The 15118-nt window shown below is 44.5% G+C and overlaps 1 protein-coding gene across 3 annotated transcripts in view; it reads left to right on the top strand.

Moving 5' to 3' along the window:
• Nucleotides 1-15118, top strand: part of ak9 (adenylate kinase 9) — a 544334-nt gene that overhangs the window by 216390 nt on the left and 312826 nt on the right. For all 3 annotated transcript variants that reach the window (XM_072499993.1, XM_072499992.1, XM_072499994.1), the window contains exon 17: nt 5625-5781. In XM_072499993.1, the coding sequence (XP_072356094.1) occupies nt 5625-5781 (157 nt within the window). The remainder of the gene's footprint in view (nt 1-5624; nt 5782-15118) is intronic.

The following is a 15118-nucleotide window of genomic DNA, read 5'->3' as shown; positions in this document are numbered from 1 at the left end:
GCCGGTATTTGAAGGAATTGAAGAGTGGGATGGGCAGGAAGGATTTGGAATAAGGGGAATTGGTGGCATGGAGAGATTTGAAGTAAGGGCGATTGGGGGGGAAGGAGGGATTGGGTGGGAAAGAGGGGATTGAAGGTGGAAGTGGGGATTGGTGGAAGGAGAGTTGGGGATAGGGTGTGAGCTGATGGACAAAGCCTCGTCTTATGAGAATCGGGCGAGGACGAGGGCCTCCTGTGCTAACCACTTCTGGTTATAGAACAAAGAGATCTAGGAGTACAGGTTCATAGCTCCTTGAAGGTGGAGTCGCAGGTGGACAGGGTGGTGAAGAAGGCATTCGGCATGCTTGGTTTCATTGGTCAGAACATTGAATATAGGAGTTGGGACGTCTTGTTGAAGTTGTACAAGACATTGGTACGGCCACACTTGGAATACTGTGTGCAGTTCTGGTCACCCTATTATAGAAAGGATATTATTAAACTAGAAAGAGTGCAGAAAAGATTTACTAGGATGTTGCCGGGACTTGATGGTTTGAGTTATAAGGAGAGGCTGGATAGACTGGGACTTTTTTCCCTGGAGCGTAGGAGGCTTAGGGGTGATCTTATAGAGGTCTATAAAATAATGAGGGGCATAGATAAGGTAGATAGTCAACATCTTTTCCCAAAGGTAGGGGAGTCTAAAACTAGAGGGCATAGGTTTAAGGTGAGAGGGGAGAGATTCAGAAGGGCCCAGAGGGGCAATTTCTTCACTCAGAGGGTAGTGAGTGTCTGGAATGGGCTGCCAGAGGTAGTAGTAGAAGCGGGTACAATTGTGTCTTTCAAAAAGCATTTAGATGGTTACATGGGTAAGATGGGTATAGAGGGTTATGGGCCAAGTGCGGGCAACTGGGACTAGCTTAATGGTAAAAAACTGGGCGGCATGGACTGGTTGGGCCGAAGGGCCTGTTTCCATGCTGTAAACTTCTATGGTTCTCTCAGAGCTGTGCTGGAAAATCTCGTTCTGCACATTCACCTCCAGCCACAGCCTCTAGACCCCAGACCCCTGCTTGGCACATTAGGTGCCCCTGATCCACACACTCACCCTTTGGTCACGATGATATCCCAGGTGCTGAAGCCTAGCTCTTGAATGTTTGATTGTTGGCTGCTGCCTCTATGGTGCTTACGCTTATAGAGTTCAGGCAAACTGTTCAGGTTTCAAAGTTTGATCGAAATGTGATGTAGTAATCATTGTCTGAGACATGGCATGGGTATGCATGAGAAACCACTGAAGAATATTTTGTTCATTAAACAGTCAACAATACCTTTATACAAACAATACTGAACAGTCCATATATCACAGTAACCAGCAACCGACAAGGAAAAGGTGCCATGACATACACACATGAGCACCTTTCTGGTACAGAATATCACACACAAGCACCTTTCCACTACAGAATTTCAACATAAAGCCACATCAGTACATTTATACAAAGTAAACTAAATGCACATTAAACAATCAACAGTGCAATAAAGTCACCAACAATCTGCAAAAGTATTGCTTCAACACTTTCATCACGTTGCTCAGTCGAATTGGTCCTCCACCCTGTCCTCCTCCCCCAGCACTAGCTGTAGGTCATCTTACTACCTCCCCTTCCATGCTCCAAGCCACAGAAACAAAAGAGGTGGCAGCAAACAGACACATGACTTCCAGATATTAAACAGTGAACAGTACAGTAAAGTCCCCAGCAATCTGTAAAAGCATTTTTGCAACACACTCATCAAGTTGCTCAGTCAAATTGGTCCGCCACCCTTTCCCCTGCTCTAGCACTGGCTGTAGGTCATCTGAGTCCTTCCCTTTCCTGGCTCCAGACAACAGGAGCAAAAGAGGTGGCAACAAACAAGCACATGGTTGCCAGAAACTAAACAGTGAACAGTACAGTAAAGTCACCAGCAATCTACGAAAGCAGTTCTTCCACACTTTCAGCAAGTTGCCCAGTCAAATCGTTCCATGACCCCCTCCACCTTTCCAGCAAAACACTGCGGTGATATGCGTGTGAATAGTATTGTACATAGTTAACAATATGACCTCCAACCAGCTGGTGGCATCAGACATCGATCACGTGATGTGAGACACTCGCCAGTAGTTAGTAAGGCGTACAACAGAACAGTCGTACATAGGGTAGTTCCAGGAGAGTTCCCTGAACTCAAATAGTAACCTAGTCTGTATACCCCGTTTCCCTAGGTTTCTGTGGCTATCACTCACCTTTCATTCTCACTCCAGAGTATAAATATTTCCCACTTTCTCTGTCTTTTAGCTTTGACAAAGGGTCATCTGGAACCAAAACGTTATCTCTTTTCTCTCCCTACAGATGCTGCCAGACCTGCTGAGATTGTCCAGCATTTTCTCTTTGGCTGTATACTATTCTGTTTGTTATCTTTCCACATGTTAATCAATAAATCATCTTTCTAGTTAAGTCACCAGATGTTCTGTGTACATCACTGCAATGGAAAGTCACAGAACACAACACAAACAAGCTCACAGCCTCCAGGCTTTAACCAGTAAACAGCAACAGTACAATAGCATGCATACAGCATCCACACATTAAACAGAAACAACCAACAGTGCGAAAAGGCCCCAGCAATTTGCAGGGCCTCCAAAGCTGAAACTGTTAATAGTCACCAGCACAATAAAGCCACCAACAGTCTTCAAAGGCATTGCTTCATAACCTTCAAGTTGTTCTGTTGAAGCAAGCCACCACCCTCCCTCTCATATGGTACCGGTGTCTGGTCACCAACTCCACCCAATCAAAGAACAAATAAAATTACTGCACAGTAACAGGCCCTTCGGCCCTCCAAGCCTGCACTGACCATGCTGCCCGTATGAACTAAAAAACCCTACTCTTCCGGGGACCATATCCCTCTATTCCCATCCTATTCATGTATTTATCAAGAACCTTAAAATTCACTATCGTCTACCTCCCCCGGCCGCAAGTTCCAGACTCCCACCACCCTCTGTGTAAAAAACGCCTCGTACATTTTTAAATCTTGCCACCCTTCCCTCCTATAATACCTGCATCTAATCACCTGATTCCACCCAGTTCATGGTCCAAGCCACAGAAGTAAAAGAAGCAGTAGCTAACAATTACATGGCTTCCAGACATTGAACATTAAACAGTCAGCAGTACAATAAAAGCACCAGCAGGTTGCAAGAGCAGCTCACCATACCTTCAGTAAGTTGCTCAGTTGAATCAGGCCACCACTCTGCTCCTTTCGCCAGCACTGGCAGTAGTTGGAGCTCGCTCTCTCCTTTTCCTCATTCCAGGCAACAATTGCTAAAGAGGCAGCAGCAAGCAGACACACAGCTTCCAAGTAGCAGAAACAGCATTCGGAATCTCCCCCCCCCCCCACCCCCCAGCAGTTCAAGCAGCAGGCTCTCAAGGCAGGATCAATCATTCCATGAAGTTACACCAACACAGAACATAGCAGAGGGGGTGAGAAAAGCACCCCTTCGTCAGTCCGGCAGTAGGCCAGCCAAATCCTTCCCTCCAGGTTAAAGAAGCAGAAGGGGCAACAGCAAGCAGACACACAGTCCCAACTCTCTCCCTGTGGGCTAGTGCACGGTCAATAACAGCTCCACAGGCCCTGGAGTCCCAATAGTAGTAAATTAACCAATAATTTGTATGTTTTCCTGAGATCTTTGACCGTCAACTGTTCCAATTACTTAAAGGCACCAGATTTATGAGTAAAACATTTTAAAAACTGTTTATTTATAATGAGAGAAGAGATAAACATATAATGGAAATAATAGAACAATGGTTTACTCATCTAACCATTCCCGAAACCCCGTCCCACCCTCCACCCAGACACACATAAGACAGGCATACAGTGGGCGGGTAGGAAAGGTTAAAAGTAACGGGGATTTAAAGGGCTGAGATTAATCCTTGCTGCTGAGGTGGTAGTCTTTGTAGTCGGCGATCTTGAAATCATCGGGTGGTTTGGCTCTTTTAGAATCTGTCTTCAATTAGTCCTCGCAAGCTGCAGGAATTCAACTGGAGAGTCACCTTCACTTCACCTCCACCAGACTGACTCACAGTCTCACTGAGATATTATTAGAATTCTCTACCTAAGAATTTAAAAGAAGGTTTTCCATCCGCTCTGCCCCAGAATGCCTGTCTGCTCTTTCTGCAAATCAAGATTAACTGTAGTGAAGAGAAAGTAAAGTGCCCTTTTTACAGACCTCTATAGATCTCAGGGAAGAGCTATCAGCACTGTGCCTTCCGCAGCCTTCCATACAGCAGCTAGGCTTTTACAGGCCTGGCTAGAGACTGCTTGCAGTCTTTTAATCAGAAGTTAAACTTCACAGGCCTGGCTGGTTAGAGATAATGTTTTAACTTGCCAGCCTTAGCTGTTAGTGCAAGTGTTTCAACCTTGCTTCTGCGGCTCTTGAGATCTAAGCAGAACTTAAGTAAAATGGAAACTCCATCTTCTGTTCCAGAATCTCCTGAAGGGCCCCACCAATCAGAATCAAAAATGGATAAAGCATGGAATTTCAAAAGAGTCAATTGGCTGCTAGCCAGGTCCATCAAAATGACAACACGTGACTATGCCACATAGCACACTGGATCATGGGGTGTGCCTGCACCAGTTCAAACAATAGCTTGCAGCGGCAGGGAGGGGGTTCAAAGTCTGTAGTTTAAAAGGTAGCCTGCAAAAGGTAGCCTACAAGACGGGGATTAAAAACGGAAACCAGGATCAGATAAGGATTTGAAAGAGGGTCCTTACAATAGGAGGGGGTGATAAAAACACCCCTCCCCATCTTCGATCCAATAGTAGGCCAGCCAAATCCTCCTCTTGCATCCCTCCAGGTGAAAGAAGAAAAAGGGGCAGCAGCAAGCAAAATCTAGACCTTCAGGCAGTTTTGCAGGAGCACACAGAAAACACCAGCTGCAGCCTCTGCAGTGCTGTGACATGCTCTCCCAACCAACAAGGCCAATTCCTCATTATCAATAGCCTTCAGCTGTGAAGCTAGAGGCTGCTCACAGTCAAAGGGGGTTAAAGTGACCTTCAGCATAGAACCAAGAGCAGGACTCTGTCCTGGAAGCATTTGGTAGGACAGACAACCAACATTGTAGTTGTCCCTGTTATGGATATCCACCATATTTAAAGATGGTTTGAAGGCCTCACAGATGAAAAGCCCCTCCCCCAGCCCAGGGGCGACCCTTGACCTGCAATGCTTCAGCCCCCTAACCAAGCCCGACTCCCCTGGTGAGGGTCTTTGATGGGTGGATCTGATGGGGCGGTCTGATGGGGGTGTCTGGTGAGGGGGTTTAGTGGGGGGTCTTATGTGGGAGCCTAGTAGGGAGGCTGGGCGTGGAGTGGGTAGAATTAGCATTGTGAGTGATAGACGATCGACTTTGGGGGCACCTACCACCACAAGTTCCATCATGTCAGGACCATACTGGTAAATACTTGTACCAATCCACGCCTGTGTGAATCCCAGCCCAGAGGATCGGAAAATCACGGGGATGTGGAAAATCTGGAGTTCAGCCCATTAATAGGATGCAAATTTTACCACAGTCATTGCTGAAAATTACAGCAATATTAATGAAAGAAATGTACTCTACAGTTTATGATTTGCTTATTTTGCAGATTAGTGAAGAACGTCAAGTGAAGAATCCTGATTATCCTGTGGCTGGGGGTTGGGTGCTCGATGATTTCCCAGAAAGAATGGATCATTGTAAAGTAATGATCGAGCTAGGTTTTGCACCTGATAATATCTTCTTGTTGAGTAATGCTGTGAATGATGGTAAGTAAATTAATTAACTTAATTTATTTTGCTTTGGTAGTAAGAATAACCTATGTATCAGCAAATCTCCTATAACATACACCAAACACCCACCATTCAATATGGATGGAAATATATTTCATTAACAAACAATGTATTGCATTTCTCACAGCCGGATAGAATCCTGGATTTTCCTGCACATGGGATTCACTGCCAAGGGAGAAATACAGCAGGCTTTTTATGCCCTCCTCTCTTCGATTCCAACTCATTTTCTTGGATTAGATGTGCTTGCCAATGCAGATTAGGTTCCCAATGAGACCACTTACTTCTTTTCCCACCTCCCCACACTTCCTCAGCAGGAGGAAATCCTGGGAAATCCAGGAGGAATTCCCAGGAATTCCTGGGAGCAAATATAGTAGAATGGCAACAGATCATCTGCAGCATCACCAAAAGAATTAGAGCAAGTTTTAAATGCTGAAGAACAGCCCCAAAAATTAGAGTTAAGTTGTTTCAGGTTGTATAAGTTTTTGTTTGCACAAGGCAAAGGAGATGTATCTATTAAGCATTCTCCCTCTAAAGAGGGGTTTCGGAAAACCTTCTTTTATTTCTGAACTCCCTTCTTGGTAGTCACTTAAGTTGGTCATGATGTGGAGATGCCGGCGTTGGACTGGGGTGAGCACAGTACGAAGTCTTACAACACCCGGTTAAAGTCCAACAGGTTTGTTTCGATGTCACTAGCTTTCGGAGCGCTGCTCCTTCCTCAGGTGAATGAAGAGGTCTGTCACAGACCTCTTCATTCACCTGAGGAAGGAGCAGCGCTCCGAAACCTAGTGACATCAAAACAAACCTGTTGGACTTTAACCTGGTGTTGTAAGACTTCGTACTTAAGTTGGTGGTAGTATTACTGAAAGGGAGAGAAATTCTTTGAGCGTCTGGGCCCAGCCTCTCTGCCATCATTTATTTGTGGTATGCAGTGTCATGTGAAAGTACCTTTAAGAAATGGATGTTTAAGCAATTACCTTTAGGAAATGGAGCTGATCATATTGCTGAAGTGATGTCAGAGGGTGGGGGGAGCTGAGCTCACTTCTGCCTTTTTGAGTTTCAGTTTGAGAAGGCAGCTGGGAGTGTCTGTGTGTTTTGCTGTGAGCTGCAGGAAGAAACACAGAGCTGGTCTGTTGATGTCTGCAATCCAAAGACTATAAATATATTGAATGTAACCTAATGTGTTCTTATTTTTGAAGGTTTGAAGTCTATTGGATGTTTAAGGGAACAGTTTGAAGGATTATTTAGTGTTGTAGTATTTTGGGGTTATCTTTGAAGTAATGGGTGTTAAAATATTCAATGTTTGATTTTAAAAGGTTAACTTGAGTTCATAGAATAAACATTCTTTTGTTTTAAAAACCATTTGTCCATTTCTGCTGTATCACACCTGGAGAGTACGTCATGTGCTTCCCTCACCACAATCTATTAAAAGTTGTGGGTCGATTGAACTCCATGAAACATTTTGGGGTTCTGTAAACCCAGGCCCATAACAATTGGGGGCTCAAGGGGGATAAAAATCTATCGATTGATCTGGCTTAACAAACCTAAAGACAGTGAGGGGTGAGCATATTGTGGTTGCTTTTCAGGTGTGGCATTTTAGTTTAAGTGGGGAGTGTGTTGTGGACAATGGCTCTTTCAGAGGCTCAGGAGTTTTTGGGGGTGGACACGGTAACACGCAATACCTTACGGACAGAGACTAAAAGCACACTTAGATTTGGCAAAAGCATTGCAGTTAACATTGCCTGGCAAAATGCGAAAAGGTGAGGTACTTACCGCGGTAGCTGAGCATTTAATTTTGCCTGAGATACATTCTGACTCATTAGAAATGGCAAAGCTCCAGTTGCAGATTAAGCAATTTGAATATGAAAAAGAATTAAAGCACCTTGAATATGCAATGAGAGAAAAAGAAAAAGAGAGAGAAGAAAGAAACAAAGAAAGAGATAGAGATAGAGAGGAAAAAGAAAATGAGAGAGAAGAAAGAAACAAAGAAAGAGATAGAGAGGAAAGGGAAAAAGAGAGTTTGAACTTCATAAAATGGCTATGAAACATGAAAAGCAGTTAAAATTGGCAGACGCAAAGGGAAACATACAGTTGGATGAGATTGGTGAGGATAATGAGACAGAGTGTCATAGTCGAAGATGTGGTGGGGATCTATTTAAATATGTCCAAGCATTGCCAAGGTTTGACGAGAAGGAGGTAGAAGCCTTTTTCATTTCATTTGAGAATTCGAATGAAATTGCCACAGGAAATATGGGTATTACTGATTCAAACAAAGCTGGTAGGTAGAGCTAGTGAAGTGTTTGCATCACTACCAGAGGAGGTATCTGGAACATATGAGGAGGTGAAAATCCATCTTAGGTGCATATGACCTAGTGCCTGAAGCTTACAGACAAAGGTTTAGAAATTTAAGGAAAGAATTTGGTCAGACATACATGGAGTTTGAAAGGCTCAAACAGAGTAATTTTGATAGGTGGATAAGGGCTTTAAAAATAGACCAAACGTATGAAGCTCTCAGATAAATTATGCTTTTGGAGGAGTTTTAAAATTCAATTCCTGATGTAGTGACAACTCATGTGGAAGAACAGAGGGTTAAAACTGTGAGATTAGCAGCAGAAATGGCAGATGATTATGAATTAGTTCATAAATCAAGTCTTGGTTTCCGACATCAGTTTCAGCCGGTGAGCGATAGAAATTGGGGACATGAGAAATACTCAAGTAATAAAGGTAAAGATGATCTGATGGGAGATAATAAAGAGAGTGTACCTCAGATTTAAAAAGAAATCCAGGAGAGTGGAAGAGAAATGAAAAGTTTCAAATGTTTTCATTGTAATAAACTAGGCCATATAAAGTCACAGTGTTGGTGGTTGAAGAAAAGCACTGGGAAGGCTGATGTGATGAAACAGGATAAGACAGTGGGGTTTGTTAGAGTGGTCAAGGAAAGCGCAAGGGAAGCGAAGGAAGTGCAAACGATTACACAGCCTGTTCAAGAAGTAATTGATATGAAGGTGCCAGATGTCTTTAAAGAATTTACTTGTGTGGGTAAAGTTTACTCATGTGTATCTGAAGGAGCAGGTAAAGAAGTCACAATTTTAAGAGATGCAGGAGCTAGTCAATCTTTAATGGTAAGAGATGAGGAATTGTGTAGTTTGAGAAGAATGTTGCCAGAAAAGGTGGTATTATGTGGAATTCAGGGTGCGAGGAGTAGCGTTCCATTATATAAGGTAACATTGGAAAGTCCAGTGAAGAGTGTTGAAGTGGTAGTAGGAGTAATAGAGAAACTGTCTTGTCCAGGAATACAGTTTATCTTGGGTAATGATATAGCTGGATCGCAAGTGGGAGTGATGCCTACTGTGGTTGATAAGCCAGTGGAAAATCAGACAACTGAAGTGTTGAAGGACGAATATCCCGGGATTTTTCCAGATTGTGTAGCAACAAGGTTGCAAAGTCACAGGTTAAGACAAGAGGAGAAATCAAAGAATAAGATGAAGTTGAAGTGCAATTATCAGAAACAATTTTTAAAAATTTATTTTTAAAAATAGATTTAGAGTACCCAATTCATTTTTTCCAATTACGGGGCAATTTAACGTGGCCAATCCACCTAGCCTGCACATCTTTGGGTTGCGGGGGTGAAACCCACTCAAACACGGGGAGAATGTCCAAACTCCACAAGGACAGTGACCCAGAGCCGGGATCGAACCTGGGACCTCGGCGCCGTGAGGCAGCAGAGCTAACCCACTGTGCCACCGTGCTGCCCTCAGAAACGATTTTTGATCAGATGGTTGAAAAAGAACAAGAACCAGGATGAGTCGGATATTTTTAGTTCAGGAAAATTGGCGGAGTTACAACAGAAAGATGTAGAAATAAAACGGATATATCAGAAAGCATATACGGAAGAGGAATCTGAGAGTATACTAGAGTGTTATTACCGTAAAAGTGATGTCTTGATGAGAAAATGGAGACCTGTACATATGCAGGCGAATGAAAAGTGGGCAGAAGTTCATCAAGTAGTATTGCCGGTAGGGTATAGAAAGGAGGTGTTGCGAGTGGCACATGAGGTACCAGTGGGAGGTCATTTGGGAACAAGGAAAACTCAAGCTAAAATCCAGAAACATTTTTATTGGCCTGGAATACATAAAGATGTAGTTAAATTTTGTCAATCATGTCAAACATGTCAAGTGATAGGGAAACCTGAAGCAGTGATAAAACCAGCGCCCTTCAGGCCCATTCCAGCATTTGAGGAACCTTTTACAAGTGTCCTAATAGATTGGGTAGGACTGCTTCCTAAAACAAAAAGTGGGAATCAATATCTTTTGACTATAATGGATGTGTCTACTAGCTTTCCAGAGGCCATTCCAGTACGTAATAATACAGCTAAAAGGATTGTGGAGGAGTTACTTAAATTCTTTACTAGATATGGACTACCCACAGACATTCATCGGATCAAGGATCAAATTATACCTCAAAGTTATTCAAAGAAGTTATGGATAGTTTAAGAATAAAACAATTTAAATCAACTGCGTACCATCCAGAATCGCAGGAAGCGTTAGAAAGATGGCATCAGACATTAAAGGCAATGTTGAGCGCTTTTTGTCAAGATTATCCAGAGGATTGGGATAAAGGAATTCCATTCGTACTGTTAGGGATGCACCTAATGAGTCAACCAAATTTAGTCCTTTTGAACTAATTTTTGGTCATGAGGTAAGAGGACCACTTAAATTGATTAAGGAAAAATTGGTGGATAAGAAATCGGAAATTATATTATTGGATTGCGTGTCAAATTTTAGGGAACGATTAAATTGAGCAGGTGAATTGGCTAGACAACATTTGAAAGTTGCACAAAATGTGATGAAACAGGTAGTGGACAAGAAATCCAAAGTTCGTAGTTTTGTCAGTGGGGATAAAGTTTTAGTGTTGTTACCAGTGGTAGGTGAGCCTTTAAAAGCTAGGTTTTGTGGACTTTATCAGATTGAAAGGAAATTAAGTGAGGTAATTAAGTGAATTATGTGGCAAAAACACCAGATAGAAGGAAGACTCACCGAGTGTGTCATGTGAATATGCTTAAAAGGTACTTTGAAAGGGAAGGAGAGAAAAAGGTTTTAATGACTCTAACTCAAAGTGACAAACCAAATCCAGATGACTGTGAATTTGACGTACCTCAAATTAAATTGGAAAATGAGGATGTTCTTAAAAATTGGGATAAATTGTTGAGTTATCTTCCAGAGGAAAAACAAACTGACCTGAAAGAGTTATTGATATCACATGGGCAAGTTTGTAGAGATAAATTGGGAAGTACTAAAATGGCTATACATGATGTAGATGTGGGAAATGCTGTTCCTATCAAACAACATCCATATAGACTTAATCCTTTAAAATTGGCACAGGTTAACAAAGAGATTGAGAGTATGCTTAAAAATGGCATAATTGAAGTGGGTTGCAGCCAATGGAGCTCACCCTTAGTGATGGTACCTAAACCAGACAGTACCCAATGCTTGTGTGTGGACTATAGAAAGGTGAATGCAGTTACAAGAACTGCAGTGACGTGCCTACCACCTTTAGCTGCCAGGAACAAGTGAAGAAAACATTGGTGGTACTGGGAGAAGCATGATTCCAGTGGTTAATAACCAATATTATATTCTCATAGCTCATGAAAGCAATATAAGGCTCTCAAAGATTGCTCCTTCCCTCAAGTACCTGCAACTTATTTGTTCATTATTCAAAGATGCCTACAAAGTCAACAGATTAAGACAGATCATGTAAAGCAGTATTTCTGAGTCAATTCTAAAACTCGAAGGCCTCAGTTGGGCAACCCTTGTGCAGCTTTCCATATCTCTGACCACAGATACTTGAGTGGCACTTGGAAAGAGTATTAGAAAAGTTCATGGAAAATGAGGAAAGTCACATGGCAGAGGCATTAGTGGAATACAGAAAGTGCAGGATGAGCTTAAAAAAATCAATTAGGAGAGCAAAGATGGGGTATGAGAAAGCTCTGGGTGGTAAAAGTAGGGAAAATCCCAAGATATTCTATAAGTATATCACTGTAGAGAGGAGAACTAGGGAAAGAGTAGGGCCCATTAAGGACCGAGGGGGAAATCTGTGTGTGGAGCCAGAGGACATTGGTATGGTGTTGAATGAATATTTCACAACTGTCTTCAACCAAGAGAATGAATAGGTAGTTATGGAACTCGGTGAGAGAGATTGTGAGGTTCTTGAGCAAATTGTCATAGGGAGCGACACGGTTTGGAGATATTGGCAGGCTTAAAAGTGGATAAAACTCCAGATCTGGATGAATTGTGTCCCAGGTGATGTGTTGGGTGCTCTGGATCCATGGAACACATACAGGCCACCAACACTTAAAATAGTGCAACACTATTTTATTAAGTTATAAACTGTTGAACATACTTTCACTGTGGGTTAACACATTGTTAGATTAAACTAAAGACCTATGCCTGTCCTAACCAGTCTATGCACTCAGCACATGGTGAAGATCTGTGCTGTAAGCTGTAAGCTCTGTCCTTCTAGGAGGCTGCATCCCGAATGAGCAGGAACTCTGATGCCCCCTGTCTTTATAGTGAGTGTGCTCTAACTGGCGATTGGCTGCTGTGTTGTGTGTGTTGATTGGTCTTGCTGTGTGTCCATCAGTGTGGATGCACCATGATATACTGGTGTATATTATGACACCAGGTTGTTGTGGGAAGTAAGGGGCAAGATTGCCGGGGCTCTGACCCAAAATTTAAGAAAAGTTGTAGAGACAAGCCAGGGAACTACAGACCAGTACATCTCATGTCAGTGGTTGAGAGACTTCTGGAGAAGATTCTGAAGGAGAGAGTCTATCTCCACTTGGAGAGGCAAGGTTTGATCAAGGATAGTCAGCATGGCTTTGTCAGAGGGAGGTCATACCTAACAAATTTGATTGAACTTTTTGAGCAACTAACCAAGTGTATAGATGAGGGTAGTGCAGTTGATGCAGTTTACATGAATTTCAGCAAAGCCTTTGACAAGGTCCCACATGGGAGACTTATTAAGAAGGCAAATGCACATGGGATACAGGGTGATTTGATCAGGTGAATTTGTAATTATTGGCTTAGCGGTAGGTGATGGTTGTTTTAGTGCCTGGAATCCAGTAACCAGAGGCGTACTACGACGATTCATGCTGGGCCCCCCTATTGTTTGTCATTCATACAAATTACATAGATGAGTATGTGGGGAGTAGGATCAGTAAGTTTGCAGATGACACAAAGATTGGCCGGGTGGTTAGTAGTGAGGCTGAGCATCTTGGGTTACAGGAAGATATGGACGGGATGATCAAATGGGCAGATAAGTGACAAATGGGGCACGATTCTCCCAGCCCCGCGCCGGGCCGGAGAATCGGCGCCACACCGCCCTGACGCTGGTGCGTGATTCACTGAGGTGCAGAGAATCGGCGCCATTTACGCCAGCGCATTTGGCGGGGCGCCGGTCGCACGGCCCGGATGGGCCGAGCGGCCGCGCGGAAACGACAGAGCCTCGCCGGCGCCGTTCACCCCTCGCCGCTGCCAGCGGGAACTCAGCACGAAGGATCGGGAGGTGGCCTGTGGGGGGGAGGGGGGCTCCGTCCCCGGGGGGGCCTCCGATGGGGTCTGGCCCGCGATCGGGCCCACCAATCGGCGGGCCGTCGTCTCCCCCCCCCCCACCACCCCGGGCCTTCTTTGTTGCGCGGCCGGCCCCTGAACTCCCACGCCATGTTGCGGTGGGGCCGGCGTGCTGAAGAAGTCCCCCGCGCATGCGCGGGTTGGCGCGGTGCCCATTTGGTGCCAGGAAAGGAGGTTGGAGCAGCGTGAACCCCCTGTGGGGGCTAGAATCGGTTGGCCCCGCGCCCATTTCACGCCGACGTGAAATGCGACGGCATTAACGACCGCGAACACTTCGTCTCCATTTCGGAGAATCGCGCCCATGGAATTTAACTCTGAAAAGTGTGAGGTGACACACTTTGGAAGGAGTAATATGGCAAAAAAGTATACAATGAAAGGTCTGACACTGGGAAGTTCCACAGAACAAAGGAACCTTGACGCGTTTGTCCATAGATCTCTGAAGGCAGAAGGGCAGGTTAATAGGCCAGTGAAAAAGGCATATGGGACACTTGCTTTTATCAATTGGGGCATAGATTACAAAAGTAGAGAGTCATGATGAAGCTGTGAAGAGCCTTGGTGAAGCCACAGCTGGAGTATTGTGTGCAATTCTGGTCGCCACATTATAGGAAGGATGTAATTGCACTGAAGGGGGTGCAGAGAAGATTCACCAGACTGTTACCTGGGTTTTCAGTTCCGAAGAGAGTTTGGATAGATTTTGGTTGTTTTCTCTGGAGCACCTGATTGAGGTGTTCAAGATTATGAGGGGCAGGGACAGGGTAGATAGGGAGCAGCTGTTCCCCTTAGTTGAATGGTCAGTTACGAGGGGTGGGAAATTTAGGGGGAATTTGAGGAAAGACCTTTTACCCAGAGAGTGGTGATGGTCTGGAATGCACTGCCTGGGAGAGTGGCATAGGCAGGATGCCTCACATCCATTAAAAAGTATCTGGATGAGTACTTGGCACGCCATAACATTCAAGGCTATGGGCCAAGTTTGGGCAAGTGAGATTTGGTGGGCAGGTCCGGGCCTTTCATATGTCGGTGCAGACTCGATGGGCCGAAGAGCATCTTCTGCACTGTAGTAGAAACATAGGAGTTAGGAGCAGAAGTAGGCAATTCAGCCCTTCGAGCCTGCTCCGCCATTAAATCAGATCATGGCTGATCTCTTCCTGGTCTCAAATCCACCTCCCACCTGTTCATAGAATTTACAGTGCAGAAGGAGGCCATTCAGCCTACTGAGTCTGCACCGGCCCATGCAAGGAGCACCCTATTTAAGCCCATGCTGCCAGCCCATCCCCGTAACCCAGTAACCCCACCTAACGTTTCTGGACACTAAGGGCAATTTAGCATGGCCAATCCACCTAACTTACACATCTTTGGACTGCGGGAGGAAACCGGAGCACTCGGAGGAAACCCATGCCGACATGGGGAGAACGTGCAGACTCTGCACAGACAGTGACCCAAGCCGGGAATCGAACCTGGGACCCTGGAGCTGTGAATCAACTGTGCTAACCACTATGCTACCGTGATGCCCATCACAGTATTCTGTGATTCTGTGAGTGCATGGGAAAATTCTCAGAAGTATGGGCAGCACGGTAGCACAAGTGGATAGTACTGTGGCTTCACAGCGCCAGGGTCCCAGGTTCGATTCCCCGCTGGCTCACTGTCTGTGCGAAGTCTGCACGTTCTCCCCGTGTCTGCCTGTGTTTCCT

Source organism: Scyliorhinus torazame, chromosome 4 (assembly GCF_047496885.1).
Source record: "Scyliorhinus torazame isolate Kashiwa2021f chromosome 4, sScyTor2.1, whole genome shotgun sequence".
Lineage (NCBI taxonomy): Eukaryota > Metazoa > Chordata > Chondrichthyes > Carcharhiniformes > Scyliorhinidae > Scyliorhinus > Scyliorhinus torazame.
Note: the sequence above shows the minus strand (reverse complement) of the source record. Positions and strands in the feature narration are given on the sequence as shown.